The sequence below is a fragment of the Phascolarctos cinereus genome, unplaced genomic scaffold, assembly GCF_003287225.1.
Source record: "Phascolarctos cinereus isolate Bilbo 61053 unplaced genomic scaffold, phaCin_HiC Scaffold_1;HRSCAF=81, whole genome shotgun sequence".
In the NCBI taxonomy this organism is placed as follows: domain Eukaryota; kingdom Metazoa; phylum Chordata; class Mammalia; order Diprotodontia; family Phascolarctidae; genus Phascolarctos; species Phascolarctos cinereus.
This window is the reverse complement of record NW_027555514.1, coordinates 98,929,458-98,944,489: the sequence shown is the minus strand read 5'-3', so window position 1 is coordinate 98,944,489 and position 15,032 is coordinate 98,929,458. Positions and strand designations below refer to the sequence as shown.

The 15,032-nt window shown below is 34.7% G+C and overlaps 1 protein-coding gene across 1 annotated transcript; it reads left to right on the top strand.

Annotated features, from left to right (window-relative positions):
• Positions 1-4,840: 4,840 nt before the first annotated feature.
• On the top strand, positions 4,841-5,772 carry LOC110216285 (olfactory receptor 2A5-like). Its single transcript, XM_020998098.1, is given in 2 exon segments — positions 4,841-4,892; positions 4,895-5,772. Coding segments are annotated over 2 exon segments (930 nt in total).
• The last annotated feature ends 9,260 nt before the right edge of the window (positions 5,773-15,032 follow it).

Here is a 15,032-nt window from a genome sequence, read left to right as displayed (position 1 = left end):
AATGAAAATTAGGTCATGGAGTAGAAGGAAGAAAATCACTTGAATGTTCATTGTAACATATAGGGAGAAACTCAGTACCTGCCTACCATGTCAAACATTACAAGGTCTAATCTTTCATTTTGTGGTGAAAGAGAGGTAGAGATTAAATAGGGAAGATAAATCTTGTGAGTATCATTTTTCAGTTCTTCAAACAGCTAATACTGGAGATTAAATATATTGTACAGGAAAAAGCCTGGAAAATGGAATTAAAAGATCTATAATATTTATTAGTGCATTATCTGTAGCACTTGTTATCTATCACATCAAATTCTCATTTCAACAAAGATAAGACATAGAAAGGATTAAGTGCAGGCAAGAATAAGGATATCTAAATGCATAAATGGTAGACTAGGTGTCTCAGAAATAATTTCTGTCTTGTACTGTACTCCTAAGGCAAAAAAATAATAATTCTAAATAATCTCTTGTTTTGTATTGTTTTCTCTAAGATTAGATGTCCATCTTAAGAAATGACAATTCAAGTAATGTAATCAATATACATAAATGGAATCAGAGATGTAATGCCCATATACTCTTAAAGGGTCACATCAGAAATCAGCGACAAAGATGAATTCTGTAATCTGCACTCATTTAAAAAAAATAGATTTTTATTTATATTTTTTCATTGCCTACATTTCTTTACAACCAATATTTTTAAAAAAAAAAATATCAGCAAAACTAACATATATTGAAAAAAAATCTGACTTAATATATTCAATATTTCACACCTGTAGACCTATATCTCTGTAAAGGATAGGTATCTTTTCATAACTCTTTTGGAGCAAAACTTGACCGTTATAATTATATGGTTTTGACTGTATTATGATTGCTGTTTGTGTTTACATTATCTTATTCAATATTATATTGTTTTTCTGGTTCTTCATACTTTATTTGCATCGGTTCATAAAAGTCTTCTCATGCTTCTCTGTATTTATCACTTCCATTGTTTCTTACAACACAATAATATTGCACTATAGTCATGTGTCAAAATTTATTTAAGCATTCCTCAGTTTAGGGAAGCTATATGGCACAATGTGCAGAGTGCTGGGTCTGGAGTTAATTCAAATCTGACCTCAGATACTTACTAGCTATGTGACCCTGGGCAAATCATTTAACTCTGCTGCCTCAGTTTCCTCATCTGTAACATGAACTGGAGAAGGAAATGGCAAACCACTTTATTATCTTTCCCAAGAAAATGCAAAAACAAAAAATTGGGTCCTGAAGAGTAGGACACATCTGAACAACAACAGTTCCACATTAAGTTATTTTTCAATGTATTTTTTGCCCCCTGAATTTTGATGCTAATTGACAGGAATGCCATCTATTTTGTTTTGTTTTGTTTTGTAATCTGCCACTTTTGCTACAGCTATTAGGTATCCCAACTGATTCCTCAGGATTTTTAAAGTAAAACATCATGTCATTATGATTTCCCCCCTCTTTGTCTATCTTTATGTCTATGTCTGTAATTTCTTTCTTATGTCTCATTGCTATTGGTAGCTTTTCTATGATTTATAGAATTTTGGTGAGGAGAGGTGTCCTTGCTTTACTCCTATATAAATATTAGAAAAATCTCCTACTGTGTACACATTATATTTGAGGTTTAATTTCATTGCAGACAGAAATTTTCTATCTTTTTTTTTTTAGGCAATTTGGGTTAAGTGACTTGCCCAGGGTCACACAGCTAGTAAGTGTCAAGTGTTTGGTCTGAGGCTGGATTTGAACTCAGGTACTCCTGACTTCAGGGCCAGTGCTCTATCCACTGCGCCGCCTAGCGGCCCCTCTATCATCTTTTTTAAGAAGGGAATATTTTTTATACTTTGAGGCATTTTTTTTTTTGCATAAATGAGAGATGCAATTTGCCAAAAGCTTTTCTTGCATCTTTCGAGATAATCAAGCTTTTGGTGTTCTTTTGCTTGAATATGATTAATTTTATTGATTGTTTCCCTAACATTAAACCTTTTTGAATCCCTGATATACATGCAACTTGATCAGAATGACTGGTTTTTTAAAGTTTTATAATCTTTTTGCCAGGATTTTATTTTGACAGGATTATTATTTATTTAAAATTTTAAAATATTATATTGATCCATAATTCTTTTTCTTTTCTTTACCAAACTTCCCTGATTAAGGTATTAGGCCTATATTTGCTTCATAAAAATGTTTAATAAAATGATTTCTTACTTAGTGTTACACAATAATTTGTGTAGTATAGATTTCATTGTTCTTTAAATGTTTGGTAGAATTCTCGTATAAATTGATCTGAAATAGGAAATTTTTCCTCCTTTCTTAGTTCGTTTATTGTGATTCTATTTCCTTTTCTGAGACTGGATAACTTGATATTCTACTAGTTTGGATATTTTATTTTTCAGAAGGTAGTATTTTATTTCTTTTGTGTTTCAGTTGTGTTGTTATTTAATTATAGATAGGTTTTTAAAATTATTTTTTTTCTAGTTTTGCTGTGATTTCACCTTGTTCTATTTTTTTGTTTTTGATCTAATTTTTCTACCCTCTTATTTTTAATCATGCTGACTAAATATTTATCAATTTTGTTAGTCTTTTCAAAGAATCAGCCTTCTCTTTATAAGTTCTTTAGTCTTCCTCATTTCCAATTTATCCATTTCCCCTTTAATTCTCAAGGTTCCCTTTTTGTTATATTGGTGTGTTTATTTGTTGACTTTCTATTTTTTTCAATATATTGTTTATTAATCCTCTTCTGTTCTATCAATATAAGCCTTTATGGATTTTTTTTAACTTCTGAGGGCTTTATTAGTTCTATCACAGAAATTTAGATATGCTCTCTCTATTCACTGTCATTGTCTTTCAAATAATTATATTGTTTCTATTTTTTTAAATTGACCTACGCATTACTTAAGGTGTATTATTGTCTCCATTTAGGTTTGTGCCTTTTGTTTGTGCTTACTGAATTGATTATTACTTCTTTTGCATTGTAACCTAAATGGATGTGCTTTGTATTTCTCTCCTTTTGTATTTGTTTGCAAATTTTCTGTGTACTAAGACATGGGCTATTTTTGTAAAAGTGCAATATGGTGATTAGAACTATGTATATTTTTGGTGGTCTCTTTCAGGTGAAATAAATATTGTAGCTCTAAATTCTCCATTTTGTTAATTCTATATTTTTCCATTTGTTTATCTTTCTGTTAGATCTGTCCAACTTTGAAATTATTCCTATTAGGTTGATTCTTTGCCCTTAGTAGCTTCTGCAAGGATAGGACTGGTCCCAGCTTGATTTCAGTCCCCTTACTTCAGACCTGATGTAGTCACTCACACTACCCTCCTACCCAAGTTCCTTCCATGGATCCTTTTCTTTCCCTCTGATTCTCCCCTCCTCCAAATGGAAGGGTCTCCCTTTCCCACCTTGTATATATTTGAATGTATTTTGAATTTATTTGCATGTATACACATATACATACATATGAGCCCTATATTCCTTCAGAAACACTGAAATATCTGAATCAGTTAACAATAATTAGTTAAAACAGTTTTTGAAGCTAAATAATTAAACTATTAGTTTAAAAAACAACCTATCAGATGTACTATGCCTCCTTCCTCAGCTGCCTCAATTCAGGTAAGCTGCCCTACCCACCAAAAATAGGCAGCTAGGTGGTACAGTAGATAGAAGACCAGGCCGAGAGTCAGGAAAACTTCTCTTCTTGAATTGAAATCTCGCCTCAGACACTTAGTAGCTGTGTGACCCTAGGCAAGTCACCTAGCCTCACTTTCCTCATTTGTAAAATGATCTAGAGAAGAAAATGACAAGCCATTTCATCTTTTTTGCCAAGAAAACCCTAACTGGGGACACAGTCAGACAAAACTGAAAAATGACTGAACAACTAAACTAAAAAGAGCTTTACTGTGCTCTGAGCCTGGTGCCCTAGATCACTACTGCCCCCTACAAACTGAATTTTATCTTAAAAAATATTCATTTGAGACAGCTTTTGCTGCTGTGACACTTGATCTGGTCATATTTTTTGAAACTTTACCCAGGTGGGAAAAAAGGTGGTTATATCTCCTGATGTTCAAAAAGTTATATTTTGCTGTTTCACTGGATGTCCAGTAGACGTCTTTAACTCAGTTATGTCCAAAACACAACTCATTTTCTTTTCCCCTAAACCCTCCTGCCTCCTACCTTCCCTATGACTATAAAGGGCAACACCAGCCTCCCAGTCTCTCAGGCTCACAGCCTAGTAGTCCTCATGGATTCCTGGCTATCTTTCATGCCCTCCACATCAAGCTGTTGCCAAGATCTGTCAATTTCACCTTTGCAATATCTCTCAAATGTGCCCCCTGCTCTCATTAGATTGTGAGCTCCCTGAGGCCAGGAACTGTCTTTTGATTCTTTTTGTATCCCCAGAACTTAGCACAGTGTCTGGCACATAGTAGGCATTTAATAAATATTTATTGAATTGAATTTCATCATGTTACATTTGAATAAACCATGGCCCAGAAAGGTAAGGGGGTTGCCCAAGATCACAGAGACAATGAGGGTCAAAACCAGAAATTGAATCAAATCTTCTGACTCCAGAGCCAGAGCTTATTAGCCTGAAACATGCTACCTTTGCTATTAGCCAGCAGCAATTATCCTCCTGTACCTATCTGAGCTATATCTTGCATTGCATTTTCTTCCTGTTTTATCTTGGGTCCTAAAAAGAAACTCTAACATCTCCAAATCTGAGTGTTTTAAGATATAGAAAACATAAGGAATAGAACCTAACCACTATAATTTAATTCAGTAAGTAACTAAGATTCAAAAATATTTCTCAGCTTGACTACCTGTCACAGGAGGATGTGGAAAAATCAAACATTGGTCACAGAATTTATCCTTCTGGGATTTCCCATCGGCCAGAGATACAGATATTCCTCTTTCTGCTGTTCACCTTGTTCTATGCTCTCACTCTTCTTGGGAATGGCATCATCCTGGGACTCATCTGTCTGGACTCTCATCTCCATATTCCCATGTACTTCTTCCTCTCACATCTGGCCATTGTCGACATTTCCTACGCCTCAAACAATGTACCCAAGATGCTTGGGAACTTACTGAACAAGGACAGAGCCATCTCCTTTGCTCCCTGCATAATGCAGATCTTTTTGTATTTGGCTTTTGCCCATGTGGAGTGTCTCATCTTGCTGGTGATGTCCTATGATCGCTATGTGGCAATCTGCCACCCCCTCAGATATACTGTCATCATGAGCTGGAGACTGTGTACTACTCTGACCATCATTTCCTGGGCATTCAGCTTCCTCCTGGCCCTGCTCCATGTGGTCCTCATTCTGAGACTGCCCTTCTGTGGACCCAGGCAAGTCAACCACTTTTTCTGTGAGATCCTGTCTGTGCTCAAACTGGCCTGTGCTGATACCAGGCTTAACCAACTGGTTATCTTTACAGCCTGTGTGTTCATCCTAGTTGGACCTCTCTGCTTAGTCCTGATCTCCTACATGCGCATCCTCTATGCCATCCTCAGGATCCAGTCTGGGGAGGGACGAAAGAAAGCATTCTCCACCTGCTCCTCCCACCTCTGTGTCGTTGGGCTCTTCTTTGGAAGTGCCATCATAATGTACATGACCCCCAATTCCAGACATCCTGAGGAGCAGCAGAAAATCCTCTCCCTGTTTTATAGCCTCTTTAACCCTATGCTGAATCTCCTGATCTATAGCCTGAGGAATGCAGAGGTGAAGGGTGCTTTGAGGAGAGTGTTGGAGAAGGAAAACCATTCCTAGAAGATGTGACTTGTTCATAAACCAGTTCCAATTAATTGGTATTCTTCCTGCTGTTTCATCTGTCTGAGTATAAATCAAAGTTTACTGCTCTCTCTCTGTATCTCTGACCAGATAATTCTAGAGACTCTGGATCCTGCACTGTTTATCTCCAGAAAATATATTTTTATCATATTCTCCCCATTTAGCTACAGTAATTTCCATATTGCTTTTACTTAGAGTTTATTTTTACAACCTTTTGTGCGTGTGTACCTAAGGAGGCATTCAAGATGTAAGGTTTATATTGGGCTTATGTTCTCATCCTCAGTAACAACTATTTGCTTCTAAAGGTCAGAGAAATAAAAAAATATATATATGCCAAACCAGATACATAGTCTATGAGCCATAGATTCATTGATCATGATCTCATCCATCCATCTTGATCCCAGATTTGATTTCTTGTTTTCCTTATTTTTTTTTCCTTTTCATTACCAAAGGACTTTAGTAGAAGCCTGTACCTGGTGCATTACCCCACCCTGATGGAACTTCATAGGCTATTGGTCCCATGACTTGTTAATCACACAATCATCCATCTTGCTAAGTTACTTGAGCAGAAGGTGTTTCTCATGCCTTCTGATAGCATGTAGCTACCTCTTCCTTCAGTCTCCTTTGGATGGAATATTCCTCTAGCCCCCTACTTGATTACAAAGCATTGTTCTCCCTCCTAATGGTGGCTCTGAGAATTCAAAGAGCCCTTAGAAGCCACTTCATCCAACCTGCTAACTTATGCAAGAATATTTCCATTGTATGAACCCTGGGTGAGTTACTGAATCATATGATTATGTTATTGTTCATGGAGACCTTGGAGGTTAGTTAAAAACCTATTGTCTCAGATGTCATAGTTTTTTTTTCACAATTCTTTAATGCAATAATATGTGATGTTTTATATTAGTTGTTTATGTTTATGTTTTAGTAGATTGTAAGGCTCCTAAAAGCAAAGACAATGTAACTTTTATATTATATCTTCATCAGCTTGCACTATGTCAATCACATAGGAGATATATAATAAATAATCATTGGTTGATTAATTTGCCTATTAGACTATAAACTTAATAATGTGACAACCATTTTTTTTTAAATTTCCACCAGCTAAGGACACTATGGTGCCTACAGTAAGTACATAATAGGGATTATTTGAATAAATGCTAAATGAACAGGTGAATCTAGCATGAACTCCTACTCAGAGAAGAATAATGATAATGATACCAACTCATTTTTATGTAATGCTTTAAAATGTATGTTTTTTCCTCTACTAATCTTATGAATGAAATAATATCATTTTTTCCATTTTTAGGGGAAAAAGAAAACTTGCCCAAAGTCATTCAGCTAGTAATTATCAGAGCTGAGTTTTAAAGCCAAGTTTATCTCTTTTACAATATCCCAAATAAGCTGTCAGCCAACCTTTTCTTGAACACTCAGTGACAGGGAATTCACTGCCTTTATGGGCAGTCCACTTCATTGCTGAATAAGTTATACTTAAGGGACTTTTTCATTATATCAACCCCAAATCTAATTCCCTAGAACTTTCACTCATTTACCCACGTTCTTCTTTCTGAAATTATGTAGCATAAATCTAGTTCTTTTTACTGAGAATTCCACAAATGGGGAATGTCGTAGGCCTGTGAGCTTACCACATACTGTGTAACAACAGTAGCCCTGATCCAAATGCCTCAGGATTGATGGGGGCCTTTACACCAATAAAATGGATTAGATAAAATGTAAATATTGAGGTTGATGTATGTAAAATGAATAAAAACTTCCTAGGGCTATCTATCAGTGATAAATGATGGGGTTTTTAGCTACTAATCTATAACTAGCTATTATGAGTAATTCTATTGTGCATGAAAGCCTAAAATGAGGAAAGGAGTTATAAAAGAAAAAGAGAATTTCAGAAGAAGGAAAATTGAGAGTGAAAGTGAACTGGAAGAGTCTGAAACTAACTTCTTAAAAACAATGACTTGATATTTAAAAATAAATCCTTGTCCTAACACAGAGGACAGTGCTTTTCACATAATAGAAATTTTATGAACATTTGTTGAATAGATAACAATAGCTCAGACTAGTGGTCTGGAAAATTGAACATACTGTGTTCCCAGAATAAAATGCTAGTTCAAGGTGACAGAAGAAGAGTTGATGTTCATATGGTTACAAAAACAATCAACCTGGTGCCGAAGGGCCTGGAGAGGGGTCTTTTTCTTCCTTGGTGCAAAAGAAAGAAAAAGTTTAGCTTGGAAGTGGAAGGTTAAAAAGTAAAGAGGAGCTATTAAGAACAGGCAGGGATGACCAGAGGAGCAAATGAATCAACTAAATTGTCAGAAGCAAGACAGGTAGGAAAAGAAATCATGTAACCATGATAAACATCTCCAAATGGATAAATGCACTTTTAAAGACTTTAAGCAAAAAATTAATACTGTTAGGAACATCTTAAGAAAGGACAACTTTTTAAAAAGAGCTTGAAGAAAGTTTTCTTTTAAATATCAAGGAGAACTCAATCTAGAAATAAAACACAGCACAGTGGATAGAGCACTAGGCCTGGAGTCAGGAAGACCTGAGTTCAAATCTGGCCTCAGACACTTACTAACTAGTGACTCTGGGCAAATCACTTAACCCTGTTTGCCTCAGTTTGCTTATCTGTAAAATAAGCTGGAGAAGGAAATGACAAACCATTCTAGTACCTTTACCAAGAACACCCCAAATGGGGTCATTAAGAATCAGATACAACTAAAACAGCTCAACAAAAACAACAACAAGACTGTGAGGAAATAATGAAGAAAATGACCAGAAGAATATCATGAAAAATGTAACAGAGATGCAACTAACAGCATATTTACTAAAAAAAATAAAATTGAACACAACTCAAAGCAAACTGGAGATTTAGGCAAGAAAACTTATGCAATTATCCAAACTAGAAGTCATGAAGATTAATATAAGACACCTATAGGATATAGAGAATAACAGTCTGAAGATTATTGACATTCCAGGGACAGTGGGTAGCGCAGTGGATAAAGCACTGGCCCAGGAGTCAGGAGGACCTGAGTTCAAATCTAGTCTCAGACCAGATAATTGACCCTTACTAGCTGTGTGCCCTGGGCAAGTCACTTAACCCCAATTGTCTTGCCAAAAAAAAAAAAAGATTATTGACATTCCAGAAAAAGATAGAATCTAAGTACAATATTCCAGGAAATCATTATCCAAAATATCCTAGAATTTTAAAAAAATAGTGAAATGCAAATAGAATTGACACAAACCCAATGAGGAAAAAGTAAACATTGAACATGTCTGCCATGTTACATTGATATTAAATTAATATTAAAGTCCATCATTAAAACAATGATAAAAATTAAGCTGCCAGCACAAGTACAGAAACACTTACCAAAATTAATAATAAAGAAACCAACATTTTTCAAAAATGAGAAAATAAGACTGAAGAAATTGAAATAGAATATATACAGAAAATATATACAGAAAAAAAATAAGAAACATGAATCAGAAACTTAGAATTATCTGAAAAAAAACCCCTCAATATGCATTCTAAGAATGTCTGTATGTAGAGGTCTCAGATTTTGAAAAGTTTACAGAGAGATCTATAAAGGAAGTCTTTGAATAATAATCATAAAATCTTAGAATTAGAAGGATCCTTAGAGGCTCTCTGTATCAGCCTATACTTTACAAAAAATATTTAGACACTCTCCCCACCAAGTAACTACCCAATCTTTGTTAAACAATTTATGGTTAGGAGGAACCCACTATTTCCCTCAAAATCCAAGAATTTAAGAAAATAGCTGAGGTGATATAATCCAACCCAAAAATTGATCAAGAATATAAACAAGCCTCCAAGACAAAAAAAAAAAATCATTTCAAGCTTCTCAAATCAAGATAAGCCAGTTGTTCACAGAGCATGAAAAACCAGCAAGTTATTGTATTGACTAAATCAATAATGATTCATCTGGGTGTTCCAGATAAACCAAGAGAAAAAGAAAAGGTCAAGTACCACCAAGAACAGTAGGATAACCCCAAAGCGAAGATCCTAGAACTAATAAAGGGAAAATCCAATTTAAAGAAATTGTTATTATTCCTGAAACTTTCTTTAGTGTAATTTTATTAAGTTTGGGTTTATAACAGAAATCACAAATAAGAAAATACATATTTATTTCTGAGATACTGAAGAAAAGAAAAAAATTAACAATTGTTACATTATGTGTAAATTATCTAAACTTTCTAAAATATATAGTTGGAGAGGAAAGACATAAGTTGGGTCTGTCAAGAAAGTATTCACATAGAAAGTCATGCTTGAGATGTGTTTTAAATTGAGAGAGATTCTGTCACTTACTACTCAGTGAACAGTCTGCTTGGCTGATGCAGTCAACACATTTTTTTAATTAGTGCTATACTTTCTGGAACACCAGTTGAAAATCCTGCTGAAAAACCTAATATGAATTTGGTGTGTGCTCCTATCTCAGTATTTCTCAAATATATTTACTTATTTACCATTACAGAATGATTTTGTGGTCAAAATCGAATCAAAACACTTCTCTGGGCTCAGCTATATGAAAGAAATGGTAGGGGAATTATGAAAGATATGGATTAAGCTTCATATTTAACTCTTTGATGGGCTCAGATTTCAAAAGACCAGCTACAAAAGATGGAATGTGGACATTCAAATAGTAATGTGAAAGGACTGTAGCACAAAAGCTCTGGTTCTCTCTGCCACAACCAAGCCGGCTGCATCTGCCTTTCTGGGTGCTGGGTGCATGCTGCTTTCTGAGTCTTTTACCTCAATGTGCCTTCACCTTTACCTCAAACTGCCTTTGCAGTGTGCCTTCGTTCTAATTCTCAGCTCAAGCCCCTCCCCATTGTGTTTCCTCTCTGTTAAGTGCCATTGAATAGTTGCCCTAGTTTCATTTAACCACTTAACATCAGTTAACTTTTACAAAGTGTTATTTACTCCAAATATATAGCACCGACAAAAGTACAAACATTTCTCCCCAGTACCCCAGAGCATATACTCTTCCTACCCATCCTCGGTCTCTGGAAAGAGTGTTCAAGCTTAGCTCAGTTCCTACCTAGCATTGGCTCAACCAAGTTTATGCCCAAAGTCATCATCATTATCAAATTAGTCTTTGTCTTAGCAACTGCTGGGCCATTAAGTGAACCAGAAAACAGTACATGCCTGCAGTCTTTCCAATGTAATTCATCATACGTTATTGTGACTGTTCCAAAAGCAGGCTCTCCTGCCTCTTCCATATGGGGAATTTGCATCAGGTGAACACATTGATTCACGCATTCAGTGCATATGCCAATGATTAAAGCTTAGAATGAGCTGAGATTTGCAGCAAATGCTAAAGAGTGCAAAGCTTTGATGGGGGGAAAAGGAAAAAATAGTGGCTCCAAAAATGAAACTACTCCACTCTTATTTTATTTTTTCCCCTATCAATAAATATTATTTTGAAATTGGAAAGGATAAAAGCAAAAAAAAAAGTTAAGAACAAATTGACAAGATACATTGACAATATGATGTTTAGCTGTTTCAATGACTTTTTGTTTCATAGCTTCTATTAAATACATTAGCACAGTAATTAGTAATAGTAATTACTGTTAATTACATAGTACAGATTTTACACATGTGGACAAAAGAGATGGAATAAACAATATTCAAGTTCCCTTAGAGTTTAGCATTTTATGACTGCATGATCCCTAGAAGTTATATTTGAGAAAGAATAGAGAAGGGGAGAGCTACCATGGAACTGAAGATTGGGCCTTTTGCATTGATTTTCCAGGAGATGGTGCATTCTGCAAGCTATAAGCTAATTAATTTCTAGAAAAATTCCAATTTATTAAACATATTTTAACTAAATATTTTGAAATAGATGTTCTGATTCCAATGTGCTATCCTAAAGGTTAATATGAATAGGTCATGTATCCAAGTGATCATTAGAATGGGAATCAAACACAGCATTGTAATTCTACTTCTGTAACTATCTGTATGGCTTTGAGTGGGTCACTTTGCCTCTGAGATTTCAGTTTCCTTATTTGTAAAATGAGGGGATTGGACTAGTTAAATGCTCAAATCAATTCTTTTTTTTAATTATTTGTTTAATATTTTATTTTCTCCAATCATATGTAAAATAACTTTTAACATTTGTTTTTAAAATTTTGAGTTCCAAATTTTCTCCCTTCTTTCTAACCTCCCTCATTGAGAAAGCAAACAATTTAATATAATTTACACATGTGTAATTATGCAAAATATATTTGCATATTATTCATGTTGTGAAATAAAACACAAACAAAAAAGAACCCTCCAAAAATAAAAAAGTAAAAAAATGCTTTGCTCTGTATTCAGGCTCCATCAGTTCTTTCTCTGAGGATGAATAGCATTTTTCATCATATTTGTCTTGGATCATTGTATTGCTGAGAATTGCTAAGTCATTTACAGTTGATCATCTTACAATATTGTTACTGTGTACAATATTCTCCTCGTTCTATTCATTTCACTTTGCATCAGTTCATGTAAGCCTTTCCAGCTTTTTCTGAGACCATCCTATTCATCATTTCTTATAGCACAATAGTATTCCATCACAATCATACACCACAGTTTGTTCAGCCATTCTGCAATTGATTGGCATCCCCTCAATTTCCAATTCTTTACCAATAAAAAAGCTGCTGTATTTTTGAACACATATGTTCTTTCTTTCTTTTTTTTTATCTCTTTTGGGATATAGACCTAGTAGTGGTATTTCTGGGTCATTAATGGTTTTATAACCCTTTGGGCATAGTTCCCACTTATTCTACATAATGGCTGAATTAGTTCACAACTCCAACAACAGTACAAGTAGTGTCTCAATTACCCCACATTCCTTCCAGCATTTGTCATTTTCCTTTTTGTTCTATTATCCAATCTATTAGGTGTGAAGTAGTAACTCAGAATTGTTTTAATTTTCATTTCTCCAATCAATAGTTATTTGGAACATTTTTAATATGGCCATAGATAGCTTTGATTACTTCATCTCAACACTGACTATTCATATCTTTTGATCATCTATCATTTGGGGAATAGCTCTTACTCTTATAAATTTGACTGACTTCTCAGTTCTCATTTGCAAGCTATAAGCTAATTGATTTCAAGGGAAAAAAATGAGGCCTTTATCAGAGAAACTTGCTGCAAAAAATTTTTTCACAGTTATGATTGCTAATTGTATTTCCCTCCACCCTATTTCCCTCATGTTTATTCTATTCACTCTCTCCTTTCACGCTGTCCATCCTCAAAAGGGTTTTGCTTCTGACTACCACCTCCCTCAATCTACCCTCCTTTCTATCAGCACTCCTCCTTCTTTTAACCCCTTCTCCTCCTAGGATAAGATAGATTCCTATACCTAATGGAGTGTGCATGCTGTTTCCTAGTTGAGCCAATTCCAATAACAGTAAGGTTCAAGTGCTCCTTCCCCCAATTTCTCTCATCTTCCCCTCCACTGTAAAAACCATTATTTGCCTCTTTCATGTGAGATAATTTGCTCCATTCTATCTCTCCCTTTCCCTTTATCCTAGTGTATTTCTTTTTCATCCTTAATTTTTATTTTTTAGATATCATCCTATCTTATTTAATTCACACTTGTGCTCCCTCCCTCCTCTCTCTCTCTCTCTCTCTCTCTCTCTCTCTCTCTCTCTCTCTCTCTCTCCTCTCTCTCTCTTTCTCTCTCTCTCTCCATATGTGTGTGTGTGTGTATAGATATAGATAGATAGATTCCTTCTAACTGACCTAATAATGAGAAAGTTCTTGAGTTCAAAGTATCATCTTCACATGTAGGAATTTTAACAGTTTAACATTATTAATTTCCTTATAATTTCCCTTTCTTCTCTCCCTTTTTATCCTTCTCTTGAGTCTTGTATTTGAAAGTCAAATTTTCTATTGAGCTCTGGTCTCTTCATCAGGAATGCTTGAAAGTTCTATGTTTCATTCATTGAATGTCAATTTTTCCTTTGAAGGATTATACTCAGTTTTGCTGAATATGTTATTCTTGGTTGTAGTCCTACCTCCTTTGCCCTCTGGGATATCATATTCCAAACTCTCTGATCCTTTAAGGCAGAAACTGCTAATTCTTGTGTTGTTCAGATTGTGGCTCCATGATATTTGAATTGTTACTTTTTGATTGCTTGCAATATTTTCTCCTTGATCTGGATTTAGCCATAATATTCCTTTCAATTTTCATTTTGGAATCTCTTTTAGGAAGTGATCAATGGATTCTTTCATTTTCTATTTTCCAGAGAAGGAACAGATAAATAAAAGTACACATAGAATAAATTTTCATATATAGATATAAATATATAAATATAGATAGACAGATAGACAGACAGACAGTAATACACCTATTTGTGTCCAATGGTAGTTATCTCTGGGGTGGGGGGAGGGCAGAAATTTTTTTTTTAATTTTGCACAAAAATTTTGTTGTATATTTGAAAGAAACAGCAAGTTGTACATAGTAGATTTACAGTTTTATGTACAATTTTCTTTTTTATTATACTACATTATGGAAATGCTTGTTTTATTCCACACATCAAAATTAAATTAAAAAAAAATACTACAATAAAAATACTCTTTCACTCTCAGGTTCCAGAATATCAGGACAGTGTTCCTTGATAATTTCTTGAAAGATGATGTCTAGGCCCTTTTATTGATCATAGTTTTCAAGTACTCCAATAGTTTTAAAATTATCTCCCCTGGATCCATTTTCCAGGTCAGTTGCTTTTCCAATGAGACATCTCACACTGTCTTCTATTTTTTCATTCTTTTGGTTTTGTTTTATTGTTCCTTGATGTCTCTTAAAGTCATTCGCTTCCATTTAGTGCTCAATTCTAATTTTTAAAGAGTTATTTTCTTCAGTAAGCTTTTGTACCTCTTTTTCCATTTGTCCAAGTCTGCTTTTGAAGGCATTCTTCTCCTCATTAGATTTTTAGATCTCTTTTACCATTTAGCCTATTCTTTTTTTTAAGGTTTTTTTGTTTGGAGGGGAGAGCTAGGCAATGGGGGTAAGTGACTTGCCCATAGTCACACAGCTAGTAAGTGTTATGTGTCTGAGACCAGATTTGAATTCAGTCCTCCTGAGTCCAGGGTCGGTGCTCTATTCACTGCACTACCTAGCTGCCCCGAAGGTGTTATTTTCTTCAGTGTTTTTCTTTGTGCCTCCTTTACCAAACTGTTTATTCTTTTTTGTTATTATTTTCTTGCATCA